We start from the raw sequence: 26,712 nt of genomic DNA on the forward strand, positions 1-26,712 counted from the left end.
GTCTAAGCAAGTAATCGTAGTATTTATCTATTAAATAATTAGACAAAACAATATTCCAGCTTAATATTCATTATAGAAAGTAAGACCTAAAATTCAAATGTATTTTTTTTTTGTTGGTAGTTTTGTAACAGTACTAGCATGCAAAATAAATTATTTTACAGAATTTACCAATAATGGAATCCAACTTGACACATTCTTCTTTCCGTGCCAATTTACGTTTCTGAATTATCTAAAAAACAAATCGCAAACGTAAGATAATTTTCAAACAATTTAAAAACTCAAAATATATATATATTATTGTAATAATTGAAAAAATCCAAATTTTTTTAAGTGAAAATATCGTATTACAGAGTTTGATAGATAAAAGCAAAAAAAAAAAAATTTAAGTAAAATATCTTGTGAAAATTGAGTGTTTATTAAGGATAACTATGGTAATTTAACGAACGAGGTATCTTCCGAATTGGATTGTAAGAAAGATTTTTTTTAGTTTTTTTAATGTTATAAGATTATGAATACCTTTTTCACGAATTTATGCAAATGTTGAACATATTTCTTGCACTGTTTTGAACGTTCTGTCATACAGTATAAAATATCTGGTTGAAGATATATTTTAAAGAATCTTTCTTTCATGATACGCCCTGACCTGAAATGAGATTTAATTATTTCATAGTAATAAAGATTTTCTATAAAAAATAAATCCTTAATTTTAATTAATTTATAACTCAGTTTATATAAAAAAGTAATATATATCAATATTTCTTGTATTATTTCCAAATTTTTAAGAAAATAATTTCATAAACTTACATTACCTAATATTCCATTTATTATTTATTACGATTCAGTGCTATAAATCTTTTCATTCATTAGTAATTCATTAATAAATTTATAAATTTATTTAAATTCTGGATAACGAAAGAACAAATAACAAACTATAATTTCTACATTAATTTAGGAAATTCCGTTTTTAAAGTAAGGAAAAATTAGAAATTTCGTTTTAGTACGATAAGAATGTGAAAATTCTAGTAAAGTTATTTTTATGAGTTTTCCTAAACAACCTAATAAATTAAAATTCAATCCAAACATGACTAGATGAGTTAGAAATATACAACAAGAACCCGTTATTTGTTTATGATTAAAATTGTATATTTTTCTTATTTTTGAGTCCCTGTGTAAAGTTGTTGTTTTATTAAATAAATGTATTCTACTTATATGTATGTATTACCTTTACCTATTACTATGTAGAACTTATTAATATTTTTTTCTTCTGCCTTTTAAACAACCTAGAAGCAACCGGAACCGCCTTCAGGCATAACATCAGCCGCTTCCAGGTGTCGTGGCAGAAGACTGTTCCCCTTTCTCGTCTCCCTATGGATGCTACCCACAACCCTATACACAGCTCCGGGCATACTTCTCTCCTGTCCATCACTCCGCGTCAGCGACTCAAACCTTGAGGGTCCCAGATGCCGTCATCCGTAACACCTCGATCTCCCGCTCATGCATACGGGCGAGCTAGGGCAACCTAGGCCTTCAGGCTACTTCCCTGTCCAAGATTAGCCACACTTCGACCCGCATAAATATATAAAGCATAATAATTTTTGTATTAATAGTGGATGTTGTGACTGTATTGCTAAATAAATTCCCTTGTTAAACTATTTTGTTTCAATTAAATTACGGATTACAATAGTTTTTAAGAGTGGTGTCTTTTCATTTTTAAACTATTTTAATAGTTTTTCGTTCTTTTAAAATATTTAAATAATAGATTAATCATCATAAAATAGATATATTTAAATAAACTTACATCCTATGTGTCTGGAGGTATTGATTGTTGAGTGTGTACGTCGGAATCAAAGTAATTTAAGAAGTTTTTACTGTTCAATTAATATTTCTATAATTTTAATAATATTTCTTAAATTCAGATAAATTCAGTGCATTACTTACCAGCATACATATTTCGCAAAATCTGAAGTGTTATCTTTCTGCTCAGAAGTCTTGACGTTCATTTGTGTACCTGTATGTGAAACGTAAAACTTCAAATAACTTAACAAATACTTTTTTATTAATTTAAAGGTTTGACTGTGAAAATCATCAAACATCGTTGCAGACAATATAGTTTTTAATATAATATCTCTGCTGGTATTACGAATGATTAATCCAAAAAAAGTAAAATAACAAAACTTACACACTTTTTAATAGTAAATAACAGACTGTTAAATCTAGGTACTGATATATTGATACTAGATCGTGAATGCTGGTGTTCTTATGTGGTTAGGTTTCAATTAACCACACATCTTAGGAATGGTCGATCTGAGACCATTCATGATATTCCGTCCTATGAAGGAGTACCTTAAGGTCGATCCGGAGGCTAAATAGAAAAAAGAGAAATATTGATATGAAGCTTGTGCACTACCCAGCATTTTCAATCATTTTTTAAAGTAATTTCAGTATTGACGTAATTCCTTGATAGTGCTTAATAAGCAGAAGTTTCAAACCTAATTTGTTTATGATGAAAATGAGTTTTTTATCAAAATAAATTTTATTCAAATTTGACATCTTTTATGAAACATTTTTACGTGTCTTGACCATAATATTTGTAAATTTACCAAGAAATATAACTGATATGAGTTTGATAATGACTGTTTTTTTCTGATTTAAAAAAAATAAGTATAGAAAATATCTTCCGTTAAATTATTAGGAAGTATTGGTAATAAATGTGTTTAGTTTGTTTAAAGATTAAATTAAAAAATACACTGGGTTTTGAATAACCCTTTCGTGGTTGATTTATTTCGTAGCTCCCTCTACTTTTCTCTTTCGCTAAACGAGCGCTGGAAATTCGTTTCCTGGACAATAAAAGATAAAAACATGTTTTATTTTTTCTAAAAACTACTTGCTATTGTTTAAATTAAATTATATTCATACATATGGTTCATTTTTTCTACAAATTATTTCTTAAAAAATTCTCTTTATTAGAATTTTATAAAACGATTCGAAAGTATTTGTAAAATGAATCTTAATAATAACCAAGTAATTTTTAAAATAATTTGGAAGCTAAAAGTTTACTGAATAAATTAATGTTCAAAGAATATTCTGACGAACAAAAATCTATTTAAATTAAAAATGATGGAGAACGAAATACAAAGAAAAAAAGGCATAATCTGAAACAGAGTGACCGAAAGTTTTTATGTTACAGGTGATAAAGTTTTTTAGCGAAAAATTGTTTCAAACTAGTTATATGAGTTACAAAAATGTAATTTGATAATTTTTATTTTACAATTACCACAAAGTATATCCAGGGCGGTTCTTGTGACGTAATTGTGTATATCAAATGTAGGTGCATCAACTTTCTTTTCCAATACGTTTACAAGAATTTTACTTTCTTCATTGAAACATTTTGTAAAACTTTCTAGTATTTTTTGATTGAATGTGGGATTAACCATTTTACGTAACTCTTTCCAATTTTCTCCTACAAAAAAGATTAATAAATATATAAATAAAAACAAATATTTTTGTATGTTAATAAAATAGTAAAGGTATATGTTGGTACAGCGGTACTATCATAACAGATTGACAGGGATAGAAAAAAAATCAGTATTATTAAAAATAAATAGCAATTATAATAATAATTACATTAGAAATACAATGAGATAAAAATATTTGTTTATTAAAATAATTTAAATTACAATAATAGTAAAATTCTTCATCTCATCATCTTTCTTTAAACATTCATATGTTTTTTTAAAAAAAGTTTTATGTTTATATAAAAAAAATATACATTGCCGTATCCAAAATACTAATAAAATTATTTTAATACAAATAAAATTTCATATTAGATTTATAACATAATGAACAATAAATTGTAAATCTCATTTATCATTTAAATAATACAATTTTTCATTAAGCAGGAAATTACTAAAACATGATTTGGGAAAAATTTTTGAACTACTGAATGAATCACCTTAATACAAAAATTGCTCTGTTGTATGTTTTTGAAAATGAAAAATTAAACTCATTACCAAATTTTTCTTCTACATCATAAGTGTTTGAACGTTAATAAAAATGCAGGTCTTTTGAAGCTAATTGTACAATTATTTTACTACTAACAGTAATTTAAGTCCAATCGTATGGTATGTAAAATGCACTGATAAAAATCAGGTGATAAAAATAAAAATGTAACTTCTTTTTTTAGATAATTCTGTGGGCTAGATGCGACAGCATTTCGTATATACAGTATAAGAACACTTCACTATAATAAATTCTTTTTTCCACAAAATCTGTTATAAACATGAATGAAAATACCGGAGTTTTAAAGTTAGTACAATTTTTATTTTACTAACTCTACTTTTATTTGATTTCGTATCATCCATAATAACTCATGATAAAAATCAGGTGAATGAATTAAAATTGTAAATTCATTTTTTGGATAATTCTGTAGGCTAGATGAAAACTGCCCTTTGCATGAACAATACAAAAATAGAATTGAAGTCGTAAAAATTAACCTTACAATATAGATCTTTTTTTCTTTTAGGTAAACCAATCATGGAATTTATTTTTTTCTGGTGCATTGTTTACTTCCATATACAGTATAACGAACTTTCGAAGGATAATATTTTGTGGCTAAATGATGTCGACAACACGCACAAATAAAAAAAAGCCTGTAATAGAAATTTTGCAACCTTTTCTTTGAAGTTCTTTGAATTAAATAAAGTCAGTATGGTTCCTAACACCTGTAGTCACAAAAAAAAATTACTATTAGCTCCGTCCAATTTGGATCGTGCTTAAATGTAATACAAAAATCTGACTGTACTTCTGCAGTGTTTTGTTATACCATACCCTCGTACATCTTATATATAATAACCTTATATATAATGATCTTATGTTGCGAATCGTTCGGCAGGCAATCTCTCCGGTCAGCCTACGGTATCAAAATCGTTTGTATCGGCAGCCGAATTATTTGGAGGTCAATTTATTAGTTAACACGATCAATTATTTTTAAAGATTGCTGAGAAACAATAGTCTTGGTTTGCCTTATCGTTTTAATTAGGTGACTATAGTCTAGCATACGGAATGCTCTTCAATTTCATTATTAAGTCACAAGCCGCTGCGACTGTGGCAAATTAATGTTAATTCAGATATATCTTATTTACTTATTGTTCAATTATGTTGCTGAACAGATTGTAATGTTGCTGTGTCATTATAAAAAAAAAAATTTACCTGATGCAATAAAAATTCCCTCTCCAAGTGGTTTAAAAAATCTGTAAGTGGGATCTTTGTTTGATGCATATTCACTTTTCAATGCTGCCTGAAAAAAAAAATAAAAAAAATTAATTTTAAGTATCTCTTTCACTTGTAATGTAGTTTGATATTGTGCATGAAATTAGTGAAAGATTTCATTCGTAATGATTAAAATCACATGAATTATAGTGGACTTGCTATCCTGAAGTGCATCAATATATTCAAATAGATGAAAAATATAAAGATACAATTTGTCTTTTTACATTCTTCAAAACCATTGGCATGGAATATGTATTTTTTTAAAGGAATTGTTTTATTATGTTCGGGAGTGACTTGTTATTCACTCTATAAATATTATTATTTTTATAGTTTTGTCTTAACGAATTAATAGTAATTAAAGTTAAAATATCTAATACTCCTTACAAGTTCAACAAAAATCCCGTTTTTAATTATAGTTACATAAATTAAATTTTTAATACTTTTGTGTTGTAAACCATTGATTATTATTTTGTGATTTTTTTATGATTGAATTTTTAAGTATTTTGTTACATTTGAATATTTCCTTTTTTTACATATGAAGTTGTATTTATATGTTTGAATGTATGATGTAATGAGACTCGACTACATATTTCTTAGCAAACCTTAAAGTAAATCTACTATTAGAGCCTTTATTAGCATGCATAAAAGCGTTATTGCGTAAAAATTCCAAAAAAAAAAATGTCAAGTTTTTTTTTTCTGAAAAGATTAAATTAAACAAAAAACCATTGTAAAAAACCAATAAAAAATTATGTTTTTAAATTTTAGAGGTAAATGTTTTCTTTGTAATCATAATCAATATATATGGGAAAAATAGCAAGAAGATAGATCCTATGTCATATTGTATTTAGAAGTTCAGCGCTTACAATTAATTAATGTTGATTTTCTAATTTTTCTTCATGTGGTCCTTAGGAAAGCTTTCTTGGAAACACTTTGTATACTTTGTTCATATGTCGCGATCTCCTCTAGAAACCCCTGATACTTTTTAGGTGACCTCGTTACAGAGTTGATAATGAATTTTTGATAAACATTTTTAACTCAAAACGTGAAAGAATCTCGAACTCACTCGAAAGTTCTTAACTCATCCTACAGTAAAAATAAACTAAAGAAAGTCAATGAAAGTAACCTTTATGTTAAATGTTATGTATTGTTATGTTGTTACCTTATTTCTCACTCCGAAACCAAAATCGGAGTGAAATTGAAATTGCCTACGACACATAATTAACTCTATAAATCGCTTTTGAATATTGGTTTTACTTATGGAGTCAAAATTTCTTTGTTGATCTCTTGAAATCAAACCTGGATTGTATCAGTCGGACAACTTTTCAACTCTTCATTAGTGTAAAGGATATGGCAGCACACACGTTCCTTTAAGTAACCGCTCCAGAAAAATCTCAGACAGTATGATCTGGCATCCTAAGTGGCCAGTCAAAAATTCACTTTCCCGACCAATCCAATGACACTGAATGTGAGTATTTAGTAGAAGGTTAATTGGATTTGCAAAATGAGGTGCAGCTCTATCTTGCTGAAAAACAGCATATCTCGTTTGTCGAACAGTAAAATGAGGCATTAAGTTTTGATTTAGGGTTTCTAGGTATCTGTTTGCAGTCATTGTGTTGTCTGAAATGTTGCAGCATAATACAAGACTGTCAGTAACAGCTGCTGAGGCAGTTGTGAATTTTGTTTAATTTAAGCTTCTTCTGCTCAATACTGTGAGGGTATTCGGTGTTATAGTAATTACAGATATGCCTGCTTATTATACCGTTAAGGTAGAAAATAGATTTATCTGAGAATACCACACGTTCATGCCAGACTGAAATCAACTTTCAGATATCAACTCTACTCTCTGGGTCAAATTCCAAAAGATTATAAACCAGGTGGCTTTTATAATATTTTACTTTATTCCTTTCTTCTTTAATTTGGACGGTCAAGAAAAATGTTACAATTATTAATATATTTTGGTTCTCAATCTTCTTGATAATTAAAGTTGTGCCTGATTACTGTCGTTTAAAAATTAAACATGGTGGACCAATTTTGGAGATTTCGTTTCAATCATATAGATGAAAAAATAATTTACTGTAAGTTTATATTTTTATTTTTTTTACGGTTCAAATAATATATAACTGAACAAATATAATCAATCATATTTAGTACATTGAATTCAAGTCCTTTACCAATGACTTTTAGTGCCAATAAATCACTACTTACGTAGTACTTAAAAAGATATGAAATTTTATTTATTTCAGTTAAATCCATACCTCTATATATCTTGGTTCTGCCAAAAATACCATCAAGTATGGTCCAAACCACAAACGACATGAGCCTCCATATTCTTCAGTTATCTGCATTGATTTTTGAATTACTTCTGAAAAGCAAATAAATTAAAAAAAATAGGTATATATTCTGATTGTGTTCATATTTAATTAAAAAAATGTTTGAATCTAATCGTAAAAAATTGTTTATATTAAAAAGTTTTTTTTTTTGTCTTCAGTCATTTGACTGGTTTCATGCAGCTCTCCAAGATTCCCTATCTAGTGCTAGTCGTTTCCTTTCAGTATACCCTCTACATCCTACATCTCCAACAATTTGATTTACATACTCCAAACGTGGCCTGCCTACACAATTTTTCCCTTCTACCTGTCCTTCCAATGTTAAAGCGACTATTCCAGGATGCCTTAGTATGTGGCCTATAAGTCTGTTTCTTCTTTTACCTATATTTTTCCAAATGCTTCTTTCTTCATCTATTTGCCGCAATACCTCTTCATTTGTCACTTTATCCACCCATCTGATTTTTAACATTCTCCTATAGCACCACATTTCAAAAGCTTCTAATCTTTTCTTCTCAGATACTCCGATTGTCCAAGTTTCACTTCTATATAAAGCGACACTCCAAACATACACTTTCAAAAATCTTTTCCTGACATATAAATTAATTTTTACAAATTATATTTCTTACTGAAGGCTCGTTTAGCTTGTGCTATTCGGCATTTTATATCGCTCCTGATTCGTCCATCTTTAGTAATTCTACTTCCCAAATAACAAAATTCTTCTACCACCATAATCTTTTCTCCTCCTATTTTCACTTTCAGTGGTCCATCTTTGTTATTTTTACTACATTTCATTACTTTTGTTTTGTTCTTGTCTTCTAAATCCTTTTTGCTCTCGGCTAGAATTACTATATCATCAGCAAATCGTAGCATCTTTATCTTTTCAACTTGTACTGTTACTCCGAATCTAAATTGTTCTTTAACATCATTAACTGCTAGTTCCATGTAAAGATTAAAAAGTATCGGAGAGAGGGAACATCCTTGTCGGACTCCCTTTCTTATTAGGGCTTCTTTCTTATGTTCTTCAATTGTTATTGTTGCTGTTTGGTTCCTGTACATGTTAGCAATTGTTCTTCTATCTCTGTATTTGAACCCTAATTTTTTTAAAATGCTGAACATTTTATTCCAGTCTACGTTATCGAAAGCCTTTTCTAGGTCTATAAACGCCAAGTATGTTGGTTTCTTTTTCTTTAATCTTCCTTCTACTATTAATCTGAGGCCTAAAATTGCTTCCCTTGTCCCTATACTTTTCCTGAAACCAAATTGGTCTTCTCCTAACACTTCTTCCAATCTCCTCTCAATTCTTCTGTATAAAATTGTAGTTAAGATTTTTGATGCATGACTAGTTAAACTAATTATTCTATATTCTTCACATTTATCTTCCCCTGCTTTCTTTGGTATCATAACTATAACACTTTTTTGAAGTCTGACGGAAATTCCCCTTTTTCATAAATATTACACACCAGTTTGTATAATCTATCAATCGCTTCCTCACCTGCACTGCGCAGTAATTCTACAAGTATTCCGTCTATTCCAGGAGCCTTTCTGCCATTTAAATCTATTAATGCTCTCTTAAATTCAGATCTCAGTATTTTTTCTCCCATTTCATCCTCCTCAACTTCCTCTTCTTCCTCTATAACACCATTTTCTAATTCATTTCCTCCGTATAACTCTTCAATATATTCCACCCATCTATCGACTTTACCTTTCGTATTATATATTGGTGTACCATCTTTGTTTAACACATTATTAGATTTTAATTTATGTACCCCAAAATTTTCCTTAACTTTCCTGTATGCTCCGTCTATTTTACCAATGTTCATTTCTCTTTCCACTTCTGAACACTTTTCTTTAATCCACTCTTCTTTCGCCAGTTTGCACTTCCTGTTTATAGCATTTCTTAATTGCCGATAGTTCCTTTTACTTTCTTCATCATTAGCATTCTTTTTCTTTCTACGTTCATCCATCAGCTGCAATATATCGTCTGAAACCCAAGGGTTTCTACCAGTTCTATTTATTCCACCTAAGTTTGCTTGTGCTGATTTAAGAATTTCCTTTTTAACATTCTCCCATTCTTCTTCTACATTTTCTACCTTATCTTTTTTACTCAGACCTCTTGCGATGTCCTCCTCAAAAATCCTCTTTACCTCCTCTTCCTCAAGCTTCTCTAAATTGCACCGATTTATCTGACAACTTTTCTTCAGGTTTTTAAACCCCAATCTATTAAAAAGTATGAAGCAGAAATTCATTTATAATGATTATTTTTCTCTTTTTTAATTATATTTATAATTAAATTGCAACTACAAGCACCCAGATTTGTATGAACATTTATAATCACTGCCTTATAGTTTTATACAAACACTTTACCGGTACTTACTTAATGTGTGTAAAATATAGATTTTTAAGGGAATTAAACTTGATTATATCTTTACTAACTAAAACTAGTAATGGTTAACTTTAGCATTAAAATAATTTTGTATTTTTAAAGAAATAAACATAAAATAAAACTTACAGGATAGGAAGAAAAAAACTTGCGTTGTTTGTGTAGTTAAAATTAAGTTTTTCCATATTTTTGTAATGTGCAAAAAATTATTTAAAAACATGGTAGGAGTGCAATTTATACATATATGTATATATATACACAGTGTCTTACGAAGTTTTCTTGGGACGTTTTAATAGCCTGTTCTATTCGTGAATATAATGAAAAAAATTCAAATAAACACGTCCTAAAATGCTCCGTTTGCGAGTTACATCTACTGAAATTTTCCTCGTTCTTCAGCAACACGGTGAAATGAGGTCGTATTGAAATTTTTAAGACGTTACATTAGAGACAAAATTAGGGATTCCTTATTTCTGTTGAATTAAAAAAAACAAACAAAATAGGTCTCAGACCTAAAATTATCTGCAATAGTTTTTGAGAAATCTTCGGTGAAACCCAGTAAATTTAGATAAAAAACCCTGTTTCTTATGTTTGATATATAAAAAATTTAAACAAATCTTGTAGAGAATTTATTTCTGAACATAATTAGTTACGATAAGTTGAAGAACACAAAAAATTACACAAATTTGAATTTTGTTTAGATACACTACTACACTACGTTTGTCAGAAAAGTACTTATTTAATGAAACAAAAACTAATTTTTATTTTAGTTTTGTGAAATATTTATAAAAATAAAATTTACTATTAAAAATTCCTTTCAAAAAATTAAAAATAACAGAATGTTACCCAAAAATAGTAAAACAAAATTAAATGAAAGTTACTTACATATTATTATTATTATTATTTTTTTTTAATGACAGGAATACATTAAATTATTTTAATAAATTATTATTTCAAAGTTGTCAATAAAATAACAACTCATCAAGAATAAGCAAATTTGTGTAAGCGTTTAAATCATTCTGTAATGTACATTACGTTCATCTGGTACTGTATACTGTGCTGTCGTTAGGGAAAGTTTTCTGTGAATTTTAGTTTGAACGTGATCGGTTTACCATTGAAGTAACGCCGTGCTTAATTACAACAGAGCAATACGCTAATATGATGGCCTCCATCGTGCGAGTGGTAGCGTCTCAGCCTTTCATCCGGAGGTCCACGGGATCAAAACCCGGTCAGGCATGGAATTTCACACGCTACAAAAATTATAATTCGTCTCATACTCTAAAGTAATACCTAACGGTGATCCCGGAGGTAAAAAAAAGAAGAAAAATACGCTGATATGGTATTCAATTTTGTTTTATTTAATGGTAATGCTACAGTTGCTGCATAGATTATGGAATACGTTATCTGAATAAAAGGATATTAGATCCCATAACAATTAGCTTGACTTTTCACAATCATCGGGAAACAGGTTCACTACCCAGTATTTGTAACAGCTACGAACGATCTGTCTACGTCTGTCACGTCGTGCCCAACATGACGTCGTTATTGATGAAATTATTATCTATGCAGTTCAGCGCAGTCCAGGCAGCAGTACACGACGTCATTCTAAGTTGATCGGAGTTACTTAAATGCCTAGACCTACTTGCAATTTCTTCAAGAAGAAATGCCGCAGATGCTTAAAGGTGTTCAACTTGCGTTTAGACGTAAAGTATATTTCCAGCACGAAGTGGGCCTCCACACATTTTTGTGCCGTTTCTAGTCTTTTAAACTATCGTTTCCCTGACAAATTTTTCGGTTGTGGAGGTCTACATTCTTGATCACAAAGATCGCATGATCAACCACTTTAAATTTATGCTTCTGGGGATAGATGGAAAATATTGTACACCCAAAAAAAAAGAAATACATTCCCATGAGGAAATAAATGTCCGTAATATGGATGCAGCTGAGCAACATAAGGACATCCCTAAAGAATTCAAACCAGCAGTAACAGTAGTACAGAAGCGTGCCACCAAATATGTTGAAAATGGCGGGCTCATTTTTGTAAACTGTTATTATAAACTGTTGCGTATAATACCTTTTGGTATAGTGTACTGTTTTTAAATAAAATTCGCAGTTTTGTAATTTTTCTTGTTTCATTCTACTGTCATTATTAGATTCTTTTGATCAAAATTAATTTCCCTACAACTTTTGTCCATTATCCATTTAAAATATTATTGTACGTCAAAAACATTATTGATCCTGATTTTTCTCTGAATTTATTGGATTTAACACAGGTTTCTCAGAAACTACTACAGATCCGGTTCTGCAACCTTATTTATTCAATTGTTTAGATAAACAAACCATACGAAATTACAAATTTTCCTTTTTAATTGATCTCCTACAAATTTCCGTACGACCTCATTTCACCAGAGTAGCTGAAATCCAAGTGAAATATTTGTCTAAGCATAACTCCCAAACAAAGCATTTTTGTTCATAGTTTGTGGCACTTTTTTACGTTATTTTCATAAATCGAAAAGAATATGAAATTCCCTGGAGAATTTTCATGGGTACACACTTTATACAAATATATATATATTTTTTTAACTTAATACTACCAAATTTTATATGAAAAAATAATCAAATTATACACGGTGACATTTGTAGTAATCTGGAATATGATAGGTAATAATGAAAAATATTATGAGTTTATTTAACAGTTATTAAATAAATTCTTATGGATTAATGTTTAGTTGTCCAGTTGAACAGTCGCGAAATTTGAAAATATACGTTGTGTTTAGGGTGTAGGGTTGAAAAATTTTGTATTATTGTTTATAAAAGTGACACATTATTTATTTAGGTATATTTGTTGTATATATAACAGAAAAACTATAAATATTGAAGTAACATTATTCTCTTTTAACAACAAAGTAACTTTAAAGATGTAAGTTGTCTTTCAGATATTCATTTTGTTGTTCCAAAGAATGAAGCAATGTGGGTAAATATTTAACTTTGGATCATCGAATTATATGTTGCATTATTACCGGAAGGAATGATACCATCGTAATATTTGAATATCGTATTATTTATATAAACGGTATTACTTGTATAAAACTATAAAAAACTAATTTAATAAATTTTATTGCAATTTCTACTTAGCTCTTAGGAAGCTAAGGTAACGTTTCGTACCGAGGTTTTCATCAAGCGTAATGGAAAAACATCGTTTACCATTTTCCATTCATGTTAATGTTAAACAGTGTACGTAAAAAATCTTGGTAGGTCCATGTAATAATTGCTAAAAAATATTATTTTTAGTTTAAATTACGCGTTTTTATTTTCATCGTATAAACATTGATTTTTTAACATCAGGAAACATAAATCTGTGAATAAATATTGTTTAATTAAACTTATTAAATAAAATCTTTAAGATAGGTTAATAATTTCTTACTTACCATGCCCATCCAGACCAAAAAACGAATGAGCATTTCCAGTGATAGGCCATATCGGAGGACCGGAGATCTTTTTAATTGTTCTATCTATTCTAATTATTTTCCAGTATTGCCACGCTAATGACGTAGCTAGAAGTGCCGTAATAGCCAAGAATATTTTATAGCATGTAAAGTCTAAATCTTCTCTTACATTTGGCATCCACGCCACTATAAAAAAATTAAAAAATCAAATAATCAGTTGTCAATCAATTTTACAACAAAAAATAATATTAAGAATAATAAATTTGTTTAAAGTTAAAAACTTTGTTCATAGTGTGTTTATTTATAGTTTAAATTAATAATTTGTTTACAGATTCAAATTTATTGTATATTATACATAAATTACCAATTATAAGGTATACGTATATTCTCATTATCAGCACCCTGCATAGATTTAATGATTGGAGAAACTAACAACAGGGTAAAACTAAGTTGAAATTTTGAAATTAAATAAAAAAGTGAAAACATGTAAGAAGGATAGGAAATATTTCATTAAATATGTTATCGATTATTACGTAATTACTTTGTGGTTTGCAAGTGTAACATTCTGTAAAAATTCCTAGATCAGATTATTTCCAATTCGAAGGAGAAAATTTTATAAATAAATTTTAAACAAGATTTTTTATTTATTTTTTTGTCCAGTCATTGACTGGTTTGATGCAGCTCTCCAAGATTCCCTATCTACTGCTAGTCGTTTCATTTCAGTATACCCTCTACATCCTACATGCCTAACAATTTGATTTACATATTCCAATCGTGGCCTGCCTACTCAATTTTTTCCTTCTACCTGTCCTTCCAATATTAAAGCGACTATTCCAGGATGCCTTAGTATGTGGCCTATAAGTCTGTCTCTTCTTTTAACTATATTTTTCCAAATGCTTCTTTCTTCATCTATTTGCCGCAATACCTCTTCATTTGTCACTTTATCCACCCATCTGATTTTTAACAATCTCGTATAGCACCACATTTCAAAAGCTTCTAATCTTTTCTTCTCAGATACTCCGATTGTCCAAGTTTCACTTCCATATAAAGCGACACTCCATACATACACTATCAAAAATCTTTTCCTGACATTTAAATTAATTTTTGATGTAAACAAATTATATTTCTTACTGAAGGCTCGTTTAGCTTGTGCTATTCGGCATTTTATATCGCTCCTGATTCGTCCAACTTTAGTAATTCTACTTCCCAAATAACAAAATTCTTCTACCACCATAATCTTTTCTCCTCCTATTTTCACATTCAGTGGTCCATCTTTGTTATTTTTACTACATTTCATTACTTTTGTTTTGTTCTTGTTTATTTTCATGCGATAGTTCTTGCGTAGGACTTCATCTATGCCGTTCATTGTTTCTTCTAAATCCTTTTTGCTCTCGGCTAGAATTACTATATCATCAGCAAATCGTAGTATCTTTATCTTTTCACCTTGTACTGTTACTCCGAATCTAAATTGTTCTTTAACATCATTAACTGCTAGTTCCATGTAAAGATTAAAAAGTAACGGAGAGAGGGAACATCCTTGTCGGACTCCCTTTCTTATTAGGGCTTCTTTCTTATGTTCTTCAATTGTTACTGTTGCTGTTTGGTTCCTGTACATGTTAGCAATTGTTCTTCTATCTCTGTATTTGAACCCTAATTTTTTTAAAATGCTGAACATTTTATTCCAGTCTACGTTATCGAAAGCCTTTTCTAGGTCTATAAACGCCAAGTATGTTGGTTTGTTTTTCTTTAATCTTCCTTCTACTATTAATCTGAGGCCTAAAATTGCTTCCCTTGTCCCTATACTTTTCCTGCAACCAAATTGGTCTTCTCCTAACACTTCCTCCACTCTCCTCTCAATTCTTCTGTATAGAATTCTAGTTAAGATTTTTGATGTATGATTAGTTAAAGTAATTGTTCTGTATTCTTCACTTTTATCTTCCCCTGCTTTCTTTGGTATCATTACTATAACACTTTTTTTGAAGTCTTACGGAAATTCCCCTTTTTCATAAATATTACACACCAGTTTGTATAATCTATCAATCGCTTCCTCACCTGCACTGCGCAGTAATTCTACAGGTATTCCGTCTATTCCAGGAGCCTTTCTGCCATTTAAATCTATTAATGCTCTCTTAAATTCAGATCTCAGTATTGTTTCTCCCATTTTATCCTCCTCAACTTCCTCTTCTTCCTCTATAATACCATTTTCTAATTCATTTCCTCCGTATAACTCTTCAATATATTTCACCCAGCTTTCGACTTTACCTTTCATATTATATATTGGTGTACCATCTTTGTTTAACACATTATTAGATTTTAATTTATGTACCCCAAAATTTTCCTTAACTTTCCTGTATGCTCCGTCTATTTTACCAATGTTCATTACTCTTTCCACTTCTGAACACTTTTCTTTAATCCACTCTTCTTTCGCCAGTTTGCACTTCCCGTTTATAGCATTTCTTAATTGCCGATAGTTCCTTTTACTTTCTTCATCACTAGCATTCTTATATATTCTACGTTCATCCATCAGCTGGAATATATCGTCTGAAACCTAAGGTTTTCTACCAGTTCTCTTTATTCCGCCTAAGTTTGCTTCTGCTGATTTAAGAATTTCCTTCTTTACATTCTCCCATTCTTCTTCTACATTTTCTACCTGATCTTTTTTACTCAGACCTCTTGCGATGTCCTCCTTAAAAATATACTTTACCACCTCTTCCTCAAGCTTTTCTAAATTCCACCGATTCATCTGACACCTTTTCTTCAGGTTTTTAAACCCCAATCTACATTTCATTATCACCAAATTATGGTCGCTACCAATGTCTGCTCCAGGGTAAGTTTTGCAGTCAACGAGTTGATTTCTAAATCTTTGCTTAACCATGATATAATCTATCTGATACCTTGCAGTATCGCCTGGCTTTTTATTCTTATCGCCAAGTGTATATTCTTCTATTATGATTTTTAAATTGGGTGTTGGCAATTACTAAATTATACTTCGTGCAAAATTCTATAAGTCGGTCCCCTCTTTCATTCCTTTTGCCGAGCCCATATTCACCTACTATATTTCCTTCCTTTCCTTTTCCAATGCTTGCATTCTAATATCCAACTATTATTAAATTTTCATATCCTTTTACGTGTTTAATTGCTTCATCAATCTCTTCGTATACACACTCTACCTCATCATCATCTTGGGCGCTTGTAGGCATATAGACGTTAACAGTCGTTGTTAGTTTAGGTTTTGATTTTATCCTTATTACAATGATTCTATCGCTATGTGTTTTGAAATACTCTACTCTCTTCCCTATCTTCTTGTTCATAATAAAACCTATCCCTGCCTGCCCATTATTTGAAGCTGAGTTAATTACTCTAAAATCACCTGACCAAAAGTCGCCTTCCTCTTCCCACCGAACCTCACTAATTCCTACTACATCCATATTTATCCTATCCATTTCCCTTTTTAAATTTTCTAGCCTACCAACCTTTTTAAGCTTCTAACATTCCACGCTCCGACTCGTAGAATGTTATTTTTTAATTTTCTTGGGACCCTTTCCTTAGTAGTCCCCACCCGGAGATCCAAACGGGGGACTAGTTTACCTCCGGAATATTTTACCAAGGAAGGCTCCTCCATCATTGTTACATGAAAATGCAGAGAGCCACATTTTCTTGGAAAAAAAAACAGATGTAGTTTTCCATTGCTTTCAGCTGCGCAGTACTCAGAGGACTGAGTGATGTTGATATGGCCGTTTAAGTCATTGTGACTCACGCCCCTAACAACTACTGAAAGAGCTGCTGCCCTCTTTCAGGAATCATTCCTTAGTCTGGCCCTCAACAGATACCTCTCCGATATGGTTGCACCTTCAGTCCATCTACTCTGTATCCCTGAGCACTCAAGCCCCGTCACCAACGGCAAGGTCTCATGATTCATAGAGGAGGTTATATAAACAAGATTATATGTTATTTAACAAAATGAAGACTTCTAAAACAAAGGCATCCTTAGCTGTTATAATGATAAAATATTTATGTCAACTATATTCATATAATAACAATCTGATTATTACCTACCTGCCCAAAAATACTTTATAACACAAATGAAATATTAAAATACGTTTATCTTTTAAAAAAATTCTAAAATACAATTGTTTGTAGCAGATACTGAAAACTGATTCTCTTTCTTTATAAATTTAATAAGATTAATATAGCTCTGAGTATAGAAAATAAAAAAAAACAACTTATACATAGAACTTCAAAATATTATTCATACAGGACTAAAACTTAAGGAACTTTTTATTGAAAAAAATTCCTTGTTGTTTATCAAAATATATTGATAAACAACTGCAAAAAAAATATTATAAAGGTTTAAATTCTTTTCATTATTTTTTTGTTACGTAATGAACAATTGCGATGACGATATTACATTCTGTTTAATGCAACTACTTCTTAATTCTCAGAAGTTTAGTAATTTTAATTTTGATAACAAAAGTTTTTATAGTAATTCACCGTGTTAATCAACACCACAAAGAGATAAACTTATTTTCTTTTTTATTGAGCTATTTTTGGTTATATTAAAAGTATAAACTATTGTATGAATGAATATTTAATATAATAAATGCATGTAATATGATAAGTCAATTGTTAAAAGAATTAATCTTTAAAAATCAATAACTGAAAAACATTGTCCAGCATAGTGGTAAATACAATAAGTTGTTTCAATATTCTTAATCTTATTGTCATGTCATAGATGCATGACTTCTTTTATGAAAAGTTTTGCTTCCTCTTTTAAGTTTTTTTCTTACTTGTAGAACCACAAAATAAAATTAAAAAAAAATAGAAATCGTTTGCTTTCAATTTTAGCTAATGTTACCATTTCACTATAGCATCACAAAAATTAATAGACATAAATATAGAATTACGAAATGTGCGCACCATGAATATATAATATTTATTTATTCCTTAGCGCTGAATTTTCCATTAAAGTATTAGAGGTTTAAAGCTCAAAATAATTACTACCCATGAAAACCATCAATCCTAAGATACTTTTTATAAAAATCATTGAATTTTATTTATAAAAAATAACCAAGTGAACTTCGTGGAATCTAATTTTTAATACAAAATATAGATTACATTTAGATAAAATTTTTATTATTATTATTTTTTTTTTTTAATATTTTTATTATTGAACTTCGGACAAGGAAGTATTATAATCGCGAAATATTTCGGTTTTCAGATTTCAACGGAAATTACCATTTTGACCGTCCCTGAATCAATTTTGACTAGTTTCGGCGAGACGTCTGTACGAACGCGTGTACGAGTATATATGGATATATCTCGCATAATTCAAAAACGATTAGCCGGACTATGCTGAAATTTAGATTTTGGATGATTCTAACATCCAGTTGTGCACCTCCCTTTCTGATTGTAGTCGACTGAAACAAAAGTGTCTAAAAAAGGTAAAAATCCCCCAAAAATTTAATTTTTGCCTTTTTCATAACTGAAAAAGAGAGGTTTTCTATGAGAGGCCCTCATAGTGAGGTTTTCAACAATATATCATAAGTGGTATTTATTTTCATTGGTACCAAAGTTATAGCTAAATAAAATTATAATTAAACGAAATATTTGGATATTAAGGGAAGGTACATCCGTTCCAATCAGACTCATTTCCTATTTTCAACTTTTTTTTAATTAATTATATTGATTTATTAATAATTGTAAAAAAAAAAAATACGATGAATAATTATTCAATAATAATAATAAAAAGAAAAAAAGAAATAACATAAGAAGTTATTAATGAAATAAACGTATATGTACTTTTCATTTTAAAGAAATCAGTGTATGTAATTTAATATGCCAACAAGGAAATAGTGGTGTCGACAACATTTAAAAAAAAATTATATGTATGAAAAATAATCCGTTTGCACACGCATGTAAAATGATTTATGAAGTTAAGCAAGTGCATTCAAACGGCTTTTATGATTAATGTAATTCCTACTAACGTATTAATGGTCTTTATTTATGATCACAAAATGATTAAAGGAAATATAATGCTTCATAGTTTAAGGAAGTCGCCAATACACTATAAAATGTAGATTGCAAATCACCTCTTTACCTTGACTTGTTGATTAACTTTAAATTTATACAAACAGACTGGAGATTGGAGTTTAAGAGCCATCCAAATGCAATAGTATCAGTACCGTTTTTCAATTCATAATGAGTTCAGTCAGTTTTTGAGTGCAGAAAATATTACTAAGCAGTTCACTCTTCACGCCTTCGTAAAAATTGAGACTAACAGATTTAGTTATATTAGATAGAATCAATTTCATCATCAAAAAGTACAAGCATCTCATGGATAAAATCCAGACTTTTGAGAATAATGAAGTTTTTCAATAATGAAATTAAAGCAGTCTGATATATTTATATATCCAATTGGGTCAACAGAAATTCCAAACCCAGAGAAATCTCCGGCTTTACATGAAGTTGCAAAAGAAATGTTCATAGGCCATGAGGTAAAAGTAATCCTAGTTTACTCTGTATGAATTATAGTAAATGTATGATAGATCTTCTAATTCTTTCGACAATGAAAAAGTGAAAAACAAAGTTACTTGTCCATTATAACGTTGAATGAGCAAAAGTAATATATCAATTTCAGTTTGTTAAGACTATAGTGAACAGCTAGATTGTAGGTTATAATGCATATTTCATGCAAAAATTATAATGGTTTCATTAATATTGCGGTCTATGCAAGTGTGAAAATCGTGAAGAACCTTTTCAAATAAGTATACATATCACAAGATTGGTTATTTCAATCAATTAAAACATCCTTCATCGATTCTCGGCCTCTGGCCCTGTACTGTAAACTTGCAATTTGCATTATCGATAGCGATTTCTGCAAGGACAGTGTTCTACGTTCACGTCGTCAGGGCTGTACAACAATCGGTGGCGGTTAGTCAACCTGCGTTGCTGTGAAGTAAAAACAAAGCAGCGGCATAGTGTGTTGCCGTAGTGCCACCGCCGGCTAAACAAGGACGTTTCCTTATTTTGTATCGGTGTCCCCATTTCGTAGTTGGTGAGGCCAGAAAACGTTTAGATCCTCTGGCAGGTTCGGGAAGCGATTTCGCTCCGACCTCGCCGGTGGTCATTAGGAGATTTTAGCTTTGGACATCTCGAGTGGACTGCGGAACAGCCGGTTCATCTTGAGGAACAATTAGTTAAACGCTCACCTTGCCTTGTGTTAGGTGAAAGCTTCATTCAGACTGAATTCCCTTGAAGTCTAATAAGGCGGAAAGCTAAGCGCGGTGATCAGTCCTGAGCGGGAGGAGGTCGCTGGAGGGAAGCCTTTTATGAGTCAGGTTAACTGTCGGTCTGACAGCTTGGGACTGATCGTGGAAATGTGAGCCGAGTGGTCCAAAATCTCCTCTAAAATTAGTCAAGAGTTGTTCTGGAGCTTCGACAGTTAATCGACTCCTACTTGAGGGAATGTGCTATGCTAATTTCTGATCTCGCACTTAAATGTGATGGCCTCCAGGGCGCCAACCTTGCCTTGGACTCAGTTGTGACACGGCTGTCCGGCAATGTCGACCAGGTTGTGGAGGGAGTTAGAGGCTTCAAACCTCTGACTGGTGAAGCTGTTGGTGAACTTTATAAATCGATTAAATGGGTTAAGGAAAATGTAAAAAAACCTTTCTCCTTCGCCGCAGTAGCAGCCACGCCTGCCCCTAAGCGAGTAGTTCCATCGCCGCCAGCCCAGACGCAGGCAAACAAAATTAGGCGGGCCATTTTTAAGGTGGTCCCACTGATCCTGGTCTGGGGCCTTTGTTGGTAGCGACGGAGCTAACCCTGTAAAAGGTTATGGACCCAAGGAGGAAAAAGATCCAGGTCTCCCGAAATGCGTGGAAAGCATATAGGCTGGTTGACCATATAGAGGTTGCCCCATTCTACAAATGTCAGGGCTTTGGGCACAACTCTCTCCGCTGCAGAGCGCAGTCGGAGATCTTTGGGCACTGTGCTTCTGACAGTGCCCACACTGTCAGCAGTGTGGGCACCATAATGGTGGAAGCACCATTATATGCTTCCCATAATTCTGGGGTTGTCTGAATTATGGGAAGCCTTTGACGACCATTCCCGGGCGGCCACTAGCGAAGCCATGAGGCTCCTTGAGGAGTAGTTTGACCTGGAGGTCCTCTTGGTTCAAGCCCTACGCGGTTGCGGATACGGCGGTCGGCTTCTCTGGGATGCATATTTGTGGGGGACGGCCGCTCTCCGCGTTTGTGTTTGTCGCAGAACCGTTGGCCGTTCTGGATGCCCCATTGGTCCGATAAGTATTTCACGTCGTGGGAATCACGAGGGGTACGCTAAATGTCGTCTGCTGTCGTGATACTTCAAAATGGAATGGAGTATCGACGACTTGCTTGCGAAGTTGGGCAGGATTCTAGACGGTCTTCCGGGCACCAGAGTGCTGGTTGCTCAGGACGCAAACACCAAGTCTACTGCGTGAGGTTCACCACTCACTGACCCCAAACGCGCTGGTCTGGAACAGTTCGTGGAAGCCCGTGGAACCTCTACGCGATCAATGACGCGGAATAGCCGACAACTTTCTCTTTTGAACTGGGAGAAAGTTACATAGACGTCACTTTGTTGCCGGGCGATTGCTTCGAAGTACAGGAGGTTTGACTGTCTGGTCCGAGGCCAGTGTGAGTTATCCTAGGCTTATAACCTATGAGATCGTTTACGGAGGCGGTATAAGAGCTCCAGATTAGGTCGCAATGACCTAAGTAGCCGGGATCAGTACAGGTTGAGGCCTGACAGCGTAGCTGCCTTGCAGGAGTAATAAAAGGACCCGTAACAGGAAGACAGTGTGCTGATATGAGCGTGCCTGCAGCCGTCATGACCACTGCTTCCGGGGTGTCGTCTGTTAGACGTAGGCGGAGGCCGGGGAATAAGTGGTGGTCCTCTGACCTTAGCGTGCTTCGCGCAAGGGGTTAGGTCAGCTAGGAATATATACCAGCGTCGACTCCTAATGGGGTTCATCGTCGACGACATGCACGCTGAGCGTCTGCGGATCTACCGGCACGCCCGTAACGAGTATGTTCATGTCATCAAGGAAGCCAAACTCAAGTTTTAGCAAGACACTATGGGTGAGTTGCAGCGCAACCCCTAGTAAACCCAGCTAGAAAGAAGAGCGTAGGCGGTTTTTTGACCGCGGAGGACTGGATGGACATGCAAAATTTCAAGATTTCTGTGCCCACGATGAAGTATATGCTTCTCAAAGGTGGAAACAAATTATCATGCAGTCGTAACCCCTATATTAAATACAAAGGCTGTGTAATCAGCCAAGTGAGCTTTCATAGATACCTAGGCGTTTAGGTTGATGGGAAGTAGCAGTTTACTAACCACATTAAGCAAGAATCGGCGGACGCCGTCTCAGATACACAAACTTAGAAAGATTGCTTGAACAGACTATGGTTTGTCGGGCCGTAAAATGTACATGGTATCCCGAGGTGTCTTGGAGAGCATGATTGCTTACGCGGCCGCTTGCGCCCATATGGACGCAAAGATTTGATATGAATAGAACACTACTTCAAAATTGAAACAGTGTCCAGCGCAGAGCCCTGATAGTATGCACTGGTGTTTTTTAAAACAACCTCCTTTCAGGCTACTACCGTCTTGGGAAAGGCTCTCTCAATCGATTTAGTGGCGAGAACCGCATTGTAGGACCGTGTGCATTGTTTCTTCCCGGTTTTTGTGACAAGTTAGCATTTGGGACACGTAAGCCGGTGGTGTATGGCACCGTGATTAGTCCGCTCTCGCTGTTAGATAAGCTCATTAGGAGCTATTATATTGTTGGTAGCTAAACTGTTTGAGACTCAGTAGCCGTTTGTGACACAGAAATTTGTTCATATGCTTTGGGGAGACTGAATGGGGTGGTACCGGGAGAAATGCCAGTTAAACCAAATACTTCATTCTCGGCCTCTGGCTCCATACTCCCAACTTGCATTGCATTACCGGATGGTTTTTCAGCATGAGCAGTATTTTACGTTCTCGACGTCAGGGTTGTACTACGATCGGTGGCGGTTAGTCAACCTACGTTGCTGCGGAGGTTTTACACAAAACGGCGGCGTAATGTGTTGCAGTAGTGCCAACGTCGGCTAAATAAGTACTTTCCTTTGTATATCATTGTCCCCATTCGTAGTTCCTGAGACGCAGGAATTTTTCAGACCCTTTAGCAGGTTCGGGAAGCGATTTCGCTCCGACCTCGCCGATGGTCATATATTAGGAGCGTTTTAGTTTTTGACTGTTCGAGCGGGGTTTTGTAAGAACATGCAGACCTGCTCGGACTATTTTTGCGGACACTCACCTGGTTTTGTGTTAGGTGGTAGTTTCTTACAAGCTGTAAACGTAGGGCCTGGCGTTAAAGCTGTTGAATTTTGTTTCTTTTAGCGGCATGGAGTAGCAATAAAAAGGGGATAGCCCGGGCTACTTTCTGGGTGTCGCCAAGGACTTGGTGGACCAGTTCGCAACGCAAAGGTCGATCGGTAGGTCGCTGACAAGTCCGCGGGTTACGGCTAACCATTCCGTGGTCTGCGCGGGGGAGGTACTCCTGCTACTCGTGTTCAGGTGACATTGTACGAAAAACCTGCGATAGCCTCTGTTTCGAAATGTGCAGGGAAGGCTGTAGTTGGAACTGCACGAGGAAAGCACGGTAGCGAGGAGCGAACCAATTCGGAAGGTTGTCCTCTTGCGAAATTGAGGGTGGCTGATGACAACAGTACGGTGGTCTGCCCTAAGCGGGCGGTCTCCGGGGAGAAGCCTGTAAAGGTGAACTCCGGGTAAAACAGTTTAGGGCGGATTGAGGAGATGCAGGCCGCGCGGTCCAAAATCTCCACAAAGAAGAACTTGCGTATTTCGGTCGAATTTCGGCAGCTTGTCGACTCGTACCTGTCTGAATGTAGCTCGATGGACCTGCAGGGCGCTCACCGTGCCTTAGATTCAATCGCTGATGTTGAATTTAAAAAAAAATAAATAAATATTACAATTGATCGTCAAAGGGGATAATAATGAAAACGTTATTTGTCATGTCAGTATAAATGTCTCAACTACTATGTGACTCATAGATAACAATTGAGACCTACATACTGATATGACGGATAACGTTTACATTATTTTACTTTTTGAAGTTCAATTAATATATTTATAATTAATTATTCTTTTTAAAATTCAAGTTAGTATAATTAATGATCTGTGAATAAATAATTATAACACATCAATATTCATGAGGATGGATTACTAATCTGAAAGCGCTAGAACATACTATTAAAGATTGTTGGTAGATGGAAACTATTACATAAAGAAAATTATAAGTTATTAGGTAAGATATTGCTAAGGAATCTAACGGAATTAATTACGTAAAATATGAAGAAATAACATTTCGCAAAATATTTTCAGAAACCCGACGGACAGTTTTAAAACTGAAACTAAACAAATCATAAACTTATAAAACGATATTTACTAAGACAGTAATTGAAATACGTCTCCTATTGTAGAGGTGTATATACTGTGATCCATAATTTATCATTTTAAATAAATAAAGTTGAAAATTATTCAAATATATAATTTTAGTTTCATAATTATACTTTTTTCGTTGAATTTATTGAATAATATTAATATTTCTTATATTTCACTTACTTGACAATTTTGGATCCATATTTACCAGGACGATAATGTTTAGATCTATCTTTTAAGTCAGTACTGCAAGAACTGCTATGTTCTCCCTTTGGATAATTGCTACGATTTCTTATATTTGTTTTTATAAAGACCTTTCACGGTAGTTAAACACTACCAATATTAATTGATGCTAATTCAGGTAATTTAGTAAAGTTTCCATGAATATAATTAGAATTATCACAACTCAATTAAAAAAAGGTTATGGAGGTTAGATTGTTAAAGATAACCTTATTTTTAACATATAAGTTAATTAATGAAATATATATTATTTTAGCACTACGCAACCAGTCTACAATAGCAATCAGCGAACGTGTGGGAACACCAATACACCTTAAAATATTTTATTCCTCTACTAATACTCTAACAAAATTATAGAACTTTTTTAATACAAAACAAATATGAAATTATCGAGAAATATCTGGAGAAAAACAGTTATTTTATATTTATATACTTGTGTATATAGCACAAATCATATAATAAAAAATTAGTTAAATTTTCTAAAATATGTTTTGATTGAAAATGCAAAAGCTCTTGCGGCCCGATTTCGTAATTTTAAGAAGAATTTCAACGAAATTTCAATATTATGCGCTTAACATTATTATTTATTGTTCTACGCAAATGCATTACGATCTCAAAAATAAGATCAGCTTTGTCGTTTATGGCAAAAGATTTCTATTAAAACTATAACATATTTCTGAGTGTTGATCAAATATATATATTTAAAAATTTTATTTTAATATAGTATTTTAAAATAGTTTGGAATACGTAAACACTAAGAAAATACCCCAAGATTAAATTTAATGGGGTCAATGTTATTCAATAATGAAAAATTATATGAGTTGTAAGGGATTGTAAGAGTTGTATGGATAGATATTTTGGTTTTCCAGTTGATCACACGGTAAATGAAATGTATTACGCTTGTGTGCAATTAAAAAATATTTGTATCTCTCCTTAAACACTTTTGTTGAATGCACAAGTGAAAAACTACAAAAATTGAAGTATCATTTTCTTAAACTTTGACAAGATAATACCTGTTGCAAATGGCTTCGATGGCATGTGGCACTTACTAACCTTATGGTAGCACTGAAAAGGGCTGGTTTTGTCGTCGATTGGCTTTAACAGTTCATTGTAATTACTAACCTTATGCTAGCCGTGATAAGGGCCGTTGTTTTCGAATGATTTCTACAGCTCGTAATTCATAACCTTGTGGTGGCACTGAAAAGGGTCGTTTTTTTTTCAAATTTTCTAACTCTTTAATTCATCAACCTCTCTTAATCATTTTATTCTTTCCTTGGTCTTAATGATTCTTCCTCTTTATATTTATCATCTTCTCTTAATCTTTTTATTCTTTCTTTGGTTTTAACATGTTCTTTCTTTTTTTATCTATCATCTTCTCTTAATTTTTTTATTTTTCCTTATTATTAACATTTACTTCCTCTTCATATTCATGTATTTTTTTTTTTTTTTGAGGTATATTTCTTCATATTATTTATCTTTTTCTTGTATGATTGTTTCTTTTTCATTTTTGATTATTAACCAAATAATCTAGTAGTAAAAACTCAATATTTTTCACCGTAAGGTTGAA

At 32.6% G+C, this 26,712-nt stretch overlaps 1 protein-coding gene across 1 annotated transcript in view; it reads right to left on the reverse strand.

Moving 5' to 3' along the window:
- The window catches only part of LOC142328294 (uncharacterized), a 66,102-nt gene extending 40,948 nt beyond the window's left edge, over positions 1 to 25,154 (reverse strand). The window contains exons 1-8 of the mRNA XM_075372000.1: positions 25,089 to 25,154; positions 13,401 to 13,604; positions 7,524 to 7,630; positions 5,209 to 5,296; positions 3,275 to 3,460; positions 1,939 to 2,008; positions 517 to 643; positions 169 to 229 (exon numbers count right to left, since the gene is read on the reverse strand). Coding sequence (XP_075228115.1) covers positions 169 to 229; positions 517 to 643; positions 1,939 to 2,008; positions 3,275 to 3,460; positions 5,209 to 5,296; positions 7,524 to 7,630; positions 13,401 to 13,604; positions 25,089 to 25,107 — 862 coding nt within the window. The 5' untranslated portion in view covers positions 25,108 to 25,154. The remainder of the gene's footprint in view (positions 1 to 168; positions 230 to 516; positions 644 to 1,938; positions 2,009 to 3,274; positions 3,461 to 5,208; positions 5,297 to 7,523; positions 7,631 to 13,400; positions 13,605 to 25,088) is intronic.
- Positions 25,155 to 26,712: the final 1,558 nt, after the last annotated feature.

Source organism: Lycorma delicatula, chromosome 7 (assembly GCF_047948215.1).
Source record: "Lycorma delicatula isolate Av1 chromosome 7, ASM4794821v1, whole genome shotgun sequence".
In the NCBI taxonomy this organism is placed as follows: Eukaryota; Metazoa; Arthropoda; class Insecta; order Hemiptera; family Fulgoridae; genus Lycorma; species Lycorma delicatula.